The sequence below is a fragment of the Polyodon spathula genome, chromosome 10, assembly GCF_017654505.1.
Source record: "Polyodon spathula isolate WHYD16114869_AA chromosome 10, ASM1765450v1, whole genome shotgun sequence".
Lineage (NCBI taxonomy): Eukaryota > Metazoa > Chordata > Actinopteri > Acipenseriformes > Polyodontidae > Polyodon > Polyodon spathula.
In genome coordinates this window covers 8,166,322-8,178,799 of record NC_054543.1, presented here as the reverse complement: position 1 = coordinate 8,178,799, position 12,478 = coordinate 8,166,322, and the positions used below count along the sequence as shown (strand labels likewise).

Here is a 12,478-nt window from a genome sequence, read left to right as displayed (position 1 = left end):
ACTCGTTCACTCACACACTCACTCTCCAGCTATGTACAACTTCATTTTAAGAGTTTATTAACCCTGCGCTGATTCATTTACACAGGAAAATCACACGTTTACAGACAGTTTCAATGATTTCTCACTTCTTTCACTATTTAAATATGAAGCATAAGCAACAGATAGTATAATGGAAAAGAACAGATGGCTGATGAAACAGTAAAAGCTTGTGCAATTTAACTGGAAAAACCTAGTGATACATTTGTATAGTGTGTTATTAGGCATTGCGTGACACTTTACCTAAAGTTATAGTGTGTCACTTTTAACAAAAGTAAGTGACTTTAGAACCAGTTTTAATTGGTCTGATGATGGTTTGTGTATAGGCGCAAAGCCAGTTTTCTAAGCAGAAACAAAGGTTTTATCATCCCTCCAAGATCACAGCTACACTTGCTGAGTTATGACTAGCCAGTTAGTCCCTAAGGCCAGGGCAATACATAGGCAAGAGTTTCAAAACCCTTACAACGTCGCACAGGCACGCAGATTTAATTAACACAGGTGTGTCAGATGTAATAGAAACAAACCTAAAAATAAAAATTTGCAAACAGGGCGAGAGACGTCCCGCCCCAGGAACTTACTATTCAACGAAACCCTGTCTACACTCCAATCAAATCACCTAACCTAACCTCCTGCCTGGCCTCGGGTCTTCCTGACAGTCCTGGCTGGGCAGAGTCTTCACAGGTACTCTCTTGCAGTTGAAGGGTTCCGTAGTGTCTATCCTCCCGAGCAGTCGCTCTCATCTGTGTAGCATGATGGTGCAGACGCCTTTTGAGCTGCCCGCAGCCTCTCCGAGCACGGTCCCCAGCCAGTCCGGACTTCTCCATCAGCTCAGCGCTCGGAGGCCCTACCTGCTTAATTGGTTTCCTAGCAATGTGTTTCCTGTTCCCAGCTGCACACATCCCTGCAAGAACTAACGACGGGGTTCTCCCTGTCACAGACCCATTCCTGGTTTTAGTTTAACAGGACACACCTGAGCTTGCTGCTTCACTGTGGCTAATCAAGCTCATATCAATCAACCCTGGAATGGGTGAAACTGCTATGCAATAGGAGTCTTATTTCCATCCCTGTATCGCTTAAGAAGCTCTGCTCTGGGGCTTCTTTCCCAGTCAAGGGGGGCGGGGAGATGTGAGCTCCAGCATGTCACCTTTCCGAACCTCCTCAGTACTGGTGTTTGCGTGTCTCTTTAGAAGATTTCGAGAGATGCCACTAATGTGCTGCGCAGAACCCGATCTGGCATACCACGTTCCAGGGACCCTTTTACATCACCGAGCACTTTATATATAAAAAAATCAAATCAGATGGGAAAAAGAGCTGTTTCTTAATGTCAGCCTAATAAAATCCTGACTGAGAGAGCTCTTCTGTTCAGGTTGGAGTCGTGCATTATTAGAAATAAATGCCTGTCCATGTGCAGATATTTTTATGTACAGTAAGTATACCCAAAGGCAGGTTTAAATAGTTGCTGTATTTGGTTCAGTTCAAGACACACGTGAAGGTTCGTTTCAAGCCGATGTTCTGATGTGCTTCTGGTTTCTCCCAAGTCTGAGTGTTAATCATATTCCTTATAGCGAACTAAATTTCCTGGACAGCAATTGTTTTTCATAATAATTTGGCCCCCTTTATTAATAATGTCTGCCTGTCTGTCTGTCCCACTATGTGGTGAATACGATAACTGCTTTAATCTTCACCAGACGTTTATCATACACTCCTCGCCTCCCGTAGACATTTCAGCTGCACTGTAATCTCAGATTAGTACAAATCCGATTGTGGGGATTCTCTGCATGTGCCTGCACTGTTTCATTGTTTTTGTTTTTATGAAATAGTTGATTTAGCTGCATTTTACTTTCACCAGAACTGGTACAAATCGTGTTTGAAAAATCCCGTGGATTGATTTTCTTGGAATATGGGATGTGAAGATTCAAATGCATTTATATTATATTTCATTTTTTTTTTTTTTTTTTTTTTTTTTAATTATTGTAAAACTAAATCTAAACCCATTAAACCTGTGTAGGTCTAAGAGTTTAAAAAGAAGGATCCTTTTCGCTCTCGTTTTGCGTTTTCGCAGACAGCAGCAAACACTCGACACAGACTCATGATCCTCATGCTAACCTGTTATTTTCTCAGGTAATACCTGTTAATTAGGGTGAGGACAATGAAAACTGAAATTAAAAAGGTTAAATTCCAAAGGTAGTAATTACGCTTAATTATATACCAGAAACCTGAAAACACAGCATTTGATTGGCTCACACCTGTCATCTGTGGCAGCGAATAAAAACAACATCTGGGATAAACAGCACAACTTACAGAGGAAGATTCTTCTGCCAGCAGAAGAACAGATCTTAAAATGATTCAAATAAAAATGCGCATTCCAGACCTCCCAAAGACTGGGTGGTTGGCCCTGTGCTTTTTAAAATGTTTATTAGCAGCTGCTGTGCAATGAGAATCTTCTTTCCATTTCTTTGCAGGGTTTTTATATGGCTGCTTATCCCATCCGCCTAGTCACAAGTCCCAGTGGTTCCAGTATATCTCTCCAGCTGGGTTTAACCAGGCTGCTAATACCCCTGGCAAGGTTCCACACAGGCCCTGTGAAGCTGGTCTGTCGGTGGCAGACACATCCTTGATCGTTAATGAATTAGCTGTGTGGAGGATGTTTCCCACCACTTCCATATGCTGCATCAGTCTGGGGTCGACAGCAGCGCTTACACAGCATTACAAGTGCTATTTAGTCTGTTTATTATATGGGCAACTGCTGTTTAGGAATGCCTTGCTGTTTAAGAGAGGTTGGGGTGGTGGGGGGGAGGGTGAGGGGGGTGGCTCAACTGCTACTGCCCTCTGCTGTATGCCTCATTTGTCAGTATTGCAGGCAGCATCCTTGCGGACAGCATTTGAACTTGCTGCACAAAGTAAGGGTTTAAAAACGAACAAAAAAATAATCGTCCGATATATACAGTATGTTAGTTTTGGTGTTTATACAGTGTTACATATATACTGAGCATCAAAAGAAATGTATCACTTATATTTGGATAAAATTCACTTGATCTGATCGAAAAGTGACACTGCTTTAGAGCAGGTGCATTGACTTTTTATTGTGCTGATTAGCAATTGACATCATGAAGATGCTGCAAAATCTGTCGATCTTGGGCACGTGTTGTGACTCTTGGTCTCCTAGTTCATGGCCTGTCATTGACAGAGTGTGTCTGGTTATACCATCTCGCCAGGTTTGAAATTGCTGGCTGTGAGCACCCAAGGTGGTGAGCCACAGTACGCTGCCCTAGTCCAGCCTCCAACATGCCGTTTGCATGATGGCGCTGCTCTCTTGACAGAAGTGGCATATTGTTTTTTTTGTGTGATCTTCTTAATTGCTTTTATTCAAGCTTGCAATTCAACAGCTGAAATCACTCCATACACAGTGTCCAATCAACTGCCTCACTAAGTAGGTGATTAAGTGCATATGCTTCAGTTTCAAGCGCGTCGCGGTCAAGGATGAATTATCGAGTGATTAAAAAGAAACCAAAAACGTTTTGTCAATGTCAATCATTTATATACCTTTTTTTTTTTAAATAAATGTGTTATAATAGTGATAAGTTTCTTTTGATGCTCAGTATGCTATGTAAGCCCCAAGTAATGTAGTCTTTCGCTCATGCATGTTGTAGTAATTAATTTAAAACCAATAGTAATGTCAGTAAACCTCAATTTTTAACAATGTGCCAATGATATCGCAAAACTGTGCTTTAAATGCTTTAAAAAAATAAGTAATTAAATGTAATCTAAAAAAAACCCTCTCGAAACTCATACTCTACCAGTTGAGCTAAAGGAGCAGACACTCCAGTCAAGCTGGCTTGAGTGCCTTTGATTTATTTAGTTTGGTAAAAAAAATTCAAATGACATTTTGAAGTGTGTGTGTGTGGGAAGGACTTGGCCCCAGTGTCTTGGGGTGTTTCCTTGTGTTTGTGTGCTATGACAGTGAGTGAAACAGACTACGTGGTTTCTGTAGCTGTGGCCTGTCCTGGGCGTGTGTGTGTCTGTCTGGGATGGAATATGTGGGAATAGTCTGGGACCGCTCCCGAAGGCTGTGTTGAAGGGTAAGCAGCAGCTTCCAGACCATTCTTAGGAATCGGGAAGTACTTCAAAAGGAGCTAATACAGAGAGTAATGATTATAGCTCAATACTGGAGAGCAACAGAACTGAGGACCACTGAGAATGCTTGTAAACATTAAAAGAAGAAAAGGGAAATGTGACCCAATAAATAAATAAACCTTTGAAACATCTTACTCTTTATGATCTTTGAAATGGAGCTCATATGGTTCTGGAGAACCAACTCTTTTTTTTTTTTTTTTAATAGATCATGAAAAAAGATTTTGTGGTTGCTGGTTGCCAGGTAAGTATTTTTGGTTCGGTTATGTTGTTTTGGGAAGTGTTGCATACCTCAACAAACTGTTTATCTGGTATTACAGTACAGGGGTGACCCTGTAGTTTGAGGAGGCAGGCTTGGTGGTCCAGCGGTTAAAGAAAAGGGGGATCCAGGTTCAAATTCCAGCTCCGCCACTGACTCGCTGTGAGCAGGTCACTGAACTGCTTTCTGATCCGTCCTTCGGATGAGAAGGTCCTATTGTAAGTGACTGCAGCAGGAGTTCACCCTGTAGTCACTTTGGATAAAGTCATCTGCTAAATAACTAATCAATAATAACGTAATAGTAACTGAAGCCAAGATACAGGTGTGACTGGTAATTGGTTTGTTTGCATGTTTTCGGTACATCTCGCTGCAGAACTTCCCGGGGCTGATTTTGTAATACAGAGATAGCAGAGACTGTATGTCAGCAGGTGTGGCTCCACAGACATTCAGCATTGCAGGCAACCAGGAGCAGCCTTTCACTGAGGATAGCGCAATACAATCTTCAGAATGTGTTTCCAGGAACAAATATATATACAGTAGGCGTCTGCATACATTGTATTGTAGAATTATAATGCCATATTTGTTTTTGAAAGGTCAAGCGCGCCCCACCTACTCAGTACCTGTATAACTGAAACTTTTCTTAACCATTCTTGTGCTAACCGCCAGCATTGCCCACCATCCAAGAAGCCTTATTAAACTTGAAAGTTTTACTTTAAGTTTCTGCCCTTTGTGGGGTCTGTTCAGTTAATCTAAACTGATTGAAATCACTAAATGTATTGTTTGTACGGACAAGCACTCGTGAAAGAGACTCGCAGGGCTTGAAAGGTGATCTTTCGGAATCTTTTACACAGATTTGAATCACCCAGTGGCAGTATTTAGAGCTGCCTTGGTGTTAGATCAGTGGAACTGATGTGCTATCTGGAGTGGACGAGTCCCTGCCTCCTGGACTCAGTCGACCTGCAGCAGTTTGATGTATTGGGCTGGAATCGTAGTAATTTCCATCAGCTTTTTCAGGGCTGCATTAACTCCACCTGGCGGCAGTGCCAGAAGCTGCGTGCCTGCTCTGCAATTACTGCCATTGCACTGCGAGACAGCCTGACTTTGAGAGCGGGGCTGTCAGGAGAGCGGTGACAGCATGCACCTGCACTCGGACAGCTGATCACCCCAGCCCCCCTGCTTCCAGAGGAAACACAGGCTGCACTAGTAAGTGGAACAGGGCTGGGCCTGGGCTCGAACCCTGGGTCACGCACAAAAGAAGCAGGACATTTTAAAGGTTTTTTTCCATAGGCACCTTGTTGCTGACTGTCTTGTTCCTGGTGGTGGCAGGTAATTCCTGCAACTTCTGCCGTTGCTGGTTTACTGGTGTAACAAGCTTACCGTTTTCATGGAATGGCCTTGTATTGATTCAGGGTTGTTTTTCAAGAAGAGCAGATTCACCACAGTCAGTCACAAGTGGCTTCCTGCTTCCTAAATCTTTTGGGGAGTTGCTTTGGGATCCGTTGTACCTTTTATGGTTACCTCCTGTAATTCAGCCAGTGTTATCATGCTGCAATTTCTTCACTGTAAATTGTAGGTGATGAGTCAGAGGAGCCAGATGGAGTCTAATAGATGGCTTGGCGATGCAGGAGTGTGGTCCTGTCTCCTGTGTGTGTGTGTGTTGTAATCTCCTTAGCTTGTTGCTTCTGCTGTCAGAGCATTAGGCTGAAAAATGAACTTTTCTGTTATATCATAGTTCTGTGCCGATGCGGTCAGCTTTATGGTGCTTTTAGGTCTAGATCTTCTGTGATGCAGCCCACTTGAATTCCCTTTAAACGACAGTTCTGAAAAAGAAAAAAGTGGCTGATGTAATAATGTAATGAACAGGGTGGGGGAAAAAAAACATGCTTGCATGTAGAAAACAGGTGGTTAGCCACAGAGCTTTGGAGCACCTCTGACATCAGCAGGGGCAGGCCTGGCCAGGACTTCTTTTTCTTCTTGGCTTGTGATCTGATCAGATCTCACTCAGCTAAGCAACAGTAGAAGCCGGGTCAGGCCTGCTCAGTTCGGCTTCTTGGATTGTGTTTCTGATTTGCTTGTGATCATCTTTGTGTTCTTCTTTTGAAAGCTGTATATATAAATATGTATGGAACAGCACCAGCAAGTTGCTATTTTTTGTGCTTTTGATAGCTTGTGCATAGACATGTATGATTGGGCTCTAGGGTGTAAAGACATTTAATACTGTGTGTTTATCTGACATCTTCTTTACTGTTGTGGGGGTACTGTGTGTAAGAAAGCCACGTAATGGTATACCAGCTTTTATAGCTGCTCTCAGGCAAGTGGTTGTGTAAATGAGGTCTTGATGAAAAGTTCTCTCGTGCCCTTAAATAATCCAGCCCTTGAAAACTTGAACCTACAGTCTACCGAATATCACAGTAAAACCCTGAGTAGCTAAATAGCAGTGGGAGTGCTGTTTACTTCGGTTAGCTCATCAGGTAAGGGTCTGCCTCTTGTTTGTACAAACTGACAGGTTAAAGCAGAGTCACAGTGCCAGGGAACTGCAGCCTTCACCAGATCTAGCTAACACGGTATAATGGAACAGCAGTGTGGGGGTGTTTGGAACAGTGTGATTTATAAACAGGGCTCTTGTTGATCGATGCACTGCCACTTCACATCCCCACACATGCAAGAGAAGCATCGACTCTTAGGAGAGAACTGTTCTCACCAGCTGATTATACCACCTGCCTGCCTCTCGTCTGCTGTGCATACCTCTACAAGGATTTCACTGGGCTGTACAGTACTGAATCTACAGTGCGATTAAAGGCTGTGCTGTATTGCAGCAAACATTTAATAAAAAGTGGGTGTCCGGAAATTCACTCTTCCAAAAACTGCTTGAATTCTGTATTTATAATGCTATATATGTAAAAATAAACTTGGCAATGAAACTTAGATCAGTATTTAAACTGGAAGTCAAGGTCTCTTGTGGATTATGTTGAGTCAAGTTGGCATCTGACAATTTCTGAGGCAGATTAACGTAACTTGGTGTTGGGTAGATCGAGGTCCTGTTACAGTGCAATCTACCGGATGAGTCTAGTGAGGCTGAAACAGGCAATCTGCTGGTCTTGCTGTGTCGCGGGAATTGTAACAGCGTTTTGCAAGGCAAACAGACTTCCCATTGAGGAGACTTTCTGTGTGGGGTTGATATATACAGCAGCAGGGAATGCAGTACTGGAAGCAGGTATTGTATTGGGCTTATCAAAAGCATCTTTTTAACCTTTATTTAATTTTTTTTTAAATGCATCATTCTTTTTAATACTGACAGCCTCTGTACTGTTTCTCCTCTATTCTGCTTCATTATATAGCTAACTCTGGGCTAATTGTATTATTTGAATGGCAGGGAATTCAAATCTGGCTGGGGTGAATTGTGCTTTGGCATTGACACTTTATATATAACACATTTATATATGACCTGCAGAGAGACTGGTAGTATTACAGTAGTAGAGTGAGAGATCTGAATTGTGAGCCGCTCTGCGTGTTGAGGTGGTCACTTCATGAATGCAGTTTACTGTGATGTTGTAAATGAGAAGTGGAACAAGTGGTAAAACAAAGGCGTGATTATTCCTCTCCTCTCCTCACCTCTTTTCTCTCAGGTTCTCTGGCACCTGGATATTTTCCGCAGGAGTTTTCGGCAGTTGACCACTCACAAGTGCATGGAGGACTCCTGTATATTCTGTGCGCTCAAGGTAATGTAGACGCTACTTGCTGTTCTGCTGAAATAACCTTTGTAAATCGTCAAGAACAAAAAAGTTTGCCTTTTTTATTTTGAAATCATTGATGCCTCGTTTTTTCCATAACTTTAAAAAGTGTGTGCCTTTTAAGAAGTATTTGTTGGCAGGTATTAAGTAAATCGAATGCACCTGTTTGTGAACGTGTTGATTTCCAAACAAGAAAAGCTGCCCTTTCCTCGCCAGTACCAGCCAATGGTACTTCACTTCCGCACTCAGAGTTTTGAAATCCAGTCGGAAGCAAATTGTTCTGTCGCCCGGGGTGCAGACATTTTTTTGTTAATTTGATCACGACAGGTCCTATATTAAATAACGCTATCAGATTAAATACTTAATTCTAAATTCTAAATGCTACTCATTATTTATTCCATTTCTACTTCATGCCTAACATCTTCAGATTTCCTAAGGGTAAATACGCTGGGAGGGTGGAGGCTGTTCTGAATGATTTGTTTAAAGTCCTGAAGAGGGGGAGCTGTAATGATTGCTGCGCTCTGTGTGCAGATTAGCAGGTGGAGAACGTTGCCTGTCTGACTGACAGCTTTGATTCTGTTTGAGGGAGAATGAAATTCAGTTAAAGTATTTCTCATGAACCGTGACACTTGTTTCTGTACAGTCGTCTTTTTATGTTGCTGTCATGGCAAAAACACGAAATTGGGGGATAGGAGCAGGGAGATCATGCAGAGCTAATTCAACCCAGTATAGTGTGAATAACTCAGTACTGTACTGGGGATCTGAGAGCTAGCTAATTCAATAGTCTAGTATAGAGAATTCAGTACTGTACTGGGGATTTGAGAGCCAGCTAATTCAGTACAGTCTAGTATAGAGAACTCAGTACTGTACTGGGGATCTGAGAGACAGATATTTAAACACAATCTAGTCTAGAGAACTCAGTCCTGTACCGAGTCACAGTGCAGAGCGCTCATGTCTGTTGCAGAGTATTGGATTGAACACAGTGCATCTCGGTGCTGGTGGTATTAGGACAAACAGATTTAATTGCAGAGTGAGCAGTGTGTGCATTTCTCTCTCTCTCTCTCTCTCTCTCTCTCTCTCTCTCTCTCTCTCTCTCTCTGTAAGCCATGAAAGTTCAGGGACACCCAGGATTTTGTTTTATAACGCTTTCCTTTTCCCATGGTTAAACCATTGTCAAACAATGCTTGGAACTGCATATTCTACCACTGCCAAAACAGTGTTTGCAAGCATATGGTGTGCATTAGACTCCAGCAGTGTTGTGGTAAAAAAGAAAAGTAGGTAAACTTCCTTTTTGGTGTTCCAGGCCAGGCTGCGGCATGGTCGGACAGAGGGTGTGCAGTGTCCTAACACACATGGCAGCTGTGGTGGCCATGCAGAATTGTGGGTTATATAATATTTATATAATACGTTGGAACATGCCTTGGCTTTAACCCTTAGTATAGCCAGGATCTGCTTATCACAGGAGAGCAGGAGTGAGTCAACGCGGTATTCCTTAAATGAGAAGTGGATAAATCCATATTCCCCAAAGGAGACGTGGGTAAAGTTAATCCGTGTTTCCCCTTGAGTATACTATTAGTGGACTCACCACGGGCAGCGGCCAGGATTAACACAGGCTCTGTTCTAATAGCTTTAGAGCTCCTCTGATTGTGCCTCAAGCAGTCATGCATTATTGAGGAGTGTCCATATCCCTGACTCTGCTGCAGTGTTACAGTCAGTCGCATTGACTTCAAAAGCAGGTCTGCCCGGTCTCAGTTGACTCACAGCCAGGCTGCCATTTCATTGGAAACTCCCTTTAAAGAATATGGAGTGGAACACCACTAAACACGGTTACCTCGTCTTACCCCTCGGACTAACTCTTACATCGAGTTCAGTCAGGCTGTGCAAACTATCAACTACTATGTAACTATCAGGAATAGGACTTTACTGAGTTGGTCCCTAGTATAAATGTACAGTACTGTACAAGCATATACCTTTGTGTCCCATGTAAATATATCAGCTGTTCTGCTCTTTCCTGACATTGCTAATCCCTGTCCTTCTTTCATATTAATCCATGTCTAGCTGAAAGGATGTTTTTAAGAGTACCTATTTAAATGGGAATCCCTTTTTTATCCAGATCTACTCACTCCAATAACGTTAGGAAAGGTATTCAGAGATTAGTGCCAACTCTGTGACAAGCAAGACAGATCCAAAGTTAAGCTCCCAATATAAGAATAGACATTCCAAGCCGATCCAAATTCTTAAAAGAAATGAGAACAAGCACAGACTTGTCTAGTTTTATTCTGAAATGTCGCCTCCAGTTGATTAACAGGCTTGCAGTGACTGCACGAGATCTGTAAACTTGAGCATATTTAAATACATCAAAAGCATTGCTTATGAAATAAATTGGATCAAAGCTGGATGTAATTAATTGATGGACAATGCATGATAAGATATATTAAAATGACCCCAGCGATGTCCCACGATGCAATACGTTTACATTTGATCTATAAAGCAGTGCTTTCAATAACTGGATCAACACAACTTTATGTTGACTGACTGACTAATATACATCATATGAAAGGTATTGAAGCTGTCTGTCTGTCTGATGATGCCCTGGTATCTCTTATAAAAGTAAGGCTTAGCAAAGTGTAATAAAGCATAGTGAAAGCATGGTTAAGCATAGTAAACAATAACTAGGTATGGTAAAGCACATCAATAAACAGCTATACATATTCTAGTGGGAAAAACATGGAAAGTGCAAAAATACTGTGCAGAAACACCATGGTAAACACTTATTATAGGAAGCCCCAGAGGATGACTCTTTCCTCCTCTGCAGTGTGTTGACCCCTCTCCTCTCCTGCCCTGTGTTTCAGAGCATCTTTGCACAGTTCCAGTTCAGCAGTGAGAAGGTGCTGCCCTCCGATGCTCTGCGCAGCGCCCTGGCCAAGACCTTCCAGGACGAGCAGCGCTTCCAGCTCGGCATCATGGACGATGCCGCTGAGTGCTTCGTAAGCAATACTTTGCTCTCCCTCCACTTCTCAATCGCAGTGCCCTCTCTTTATAAAGCGGCCTTTATGTAGCAGATCAGGTTATAAGGCACTATGCTCTTGGGGTAATCCAATTCCCCTGGCACTTTCATAACTTCAAAACTAAATAAAAAAATGCAAGGCCCTGTGGCGCTAATCGAAACATGGAGCCCTTTATGCCGTGGAACAGGTTACAAGACAATATGGTCAAGGATCCCTTTTGCCCCTCAATCCCATTCCACAAGCACTTTCATTCTCATCATAAGGCGGAAGGCACAGCCTTGTAACTGTGGCTCCTGGTTGCAGTGTTATAAAGAGGGAGCACTGCACAGGGGTCCCCCAGCTGCTCGCGCAGTAAAAGCAGAATCTCTTGTGTACTTGGGCGCTTGTATTTTGTAAGCAGATGCTTGTGTATTATTAATACACCTGCCAGAGGCAAAAAATAGACTTAGGCTGTTACAACACTGTAGAGCTTTGTAGAGAGAGCTCAGCTGTGCAATAGAGATTTAGGGCAATTTCAGCTCAAGATGACCAATTCCTGTGCAGAGATCAGGTTTCCTACATTTGTGCTTTATTAATGAAAGCAATAACACATGACTGGGCAAATACGGTCCAGGGTCCTGCCTGCCTAGGGGTGCTGTTCACCATGAGGCGCAGCTAAGTTAAACTGCCAGACCTGCGGATTTTGGACCATATTCGAACACTCTTGGTTTTCAACCTTTTTTTAAAACTGTACCCATTCTCTCTCTAGGTTTCAGCTCCAAATACCCCTTTACAATTTTTGCTCCACTGAATCCTAAATTATTCATTAATCCCTGTTTTTTTAATATATAATTTATGTCACAACAGTTTGGGACTGACACAGTGCTAGTTTAGAAATGCCAAACAGTAATTCTTAAAACGTTGAATTACAAGTCTTGGTATGCACAGAATTAAACGACAGTACTTGGGAATCTCTTTGGAAACTCACACATTTGCTTTCTGTTCAGCAAAGCTATTAGAAATAATCCAAAATAGTCTGCACTGTAAATGTTTATCACTTTACCATTTACCTCCCATTTCAGCATAATTGTGTGCCATTTAAAATGTTTATCACATCAAAAACATTAACCTCAAGGAAAAACTATAACAACTAAATGATACACTTTTTTTTTTAATTAAAACCAGCATCAAAATGATCCAAAGGGACTCAGTATAGCTTTCAATGGATTGGCACTTTTTCTGTAGACTCTCTTGTGTTTTCTTCCTTTGTTTTTATTTTGCAAGTAAGAAATGTATCAATTTTTGACCAGAGAAACGATTCGCAGGATAGTCCT

The 12,478-nt window shown here is 42.2% G+C and overlaps 1 protein-coding gene across 7 annotated transcripts in view; it reads left to right on the top strand.

Moving 5' to 3' along the window:
• LOC121321776 (inactive ubiquitin carboxyl-terminal hydrolase 54-like) overlaps window positions 1–12,478 on the top strand; it is a 43,896-nt gene that overhangs the window by 15,241 nt on the left and 16,177 nt on the right. For 6 of the 7 annotated variants that reach the window (XM_041260948.1, XM_041260943.1, XM_041260946.1 and 3 more), the window contains 2 exons: window positions 8,053–8,145; window positions 11,010–11,144. In XM_041260948.1, the coding sequence (XP_041116882.1) occupies window positions 8,053–8,145; window positions 11,010–11,144 (228 nt within the window). Of the gene's footprint in view, window positions 1–4,318; window positions 4,412–8,052; window positions 8,146–11,009; window positions 11,145–12,478 lie in introns of those variants that run through there. The other variant, XM_041260947.1, reaches the window with a different exon arrangement.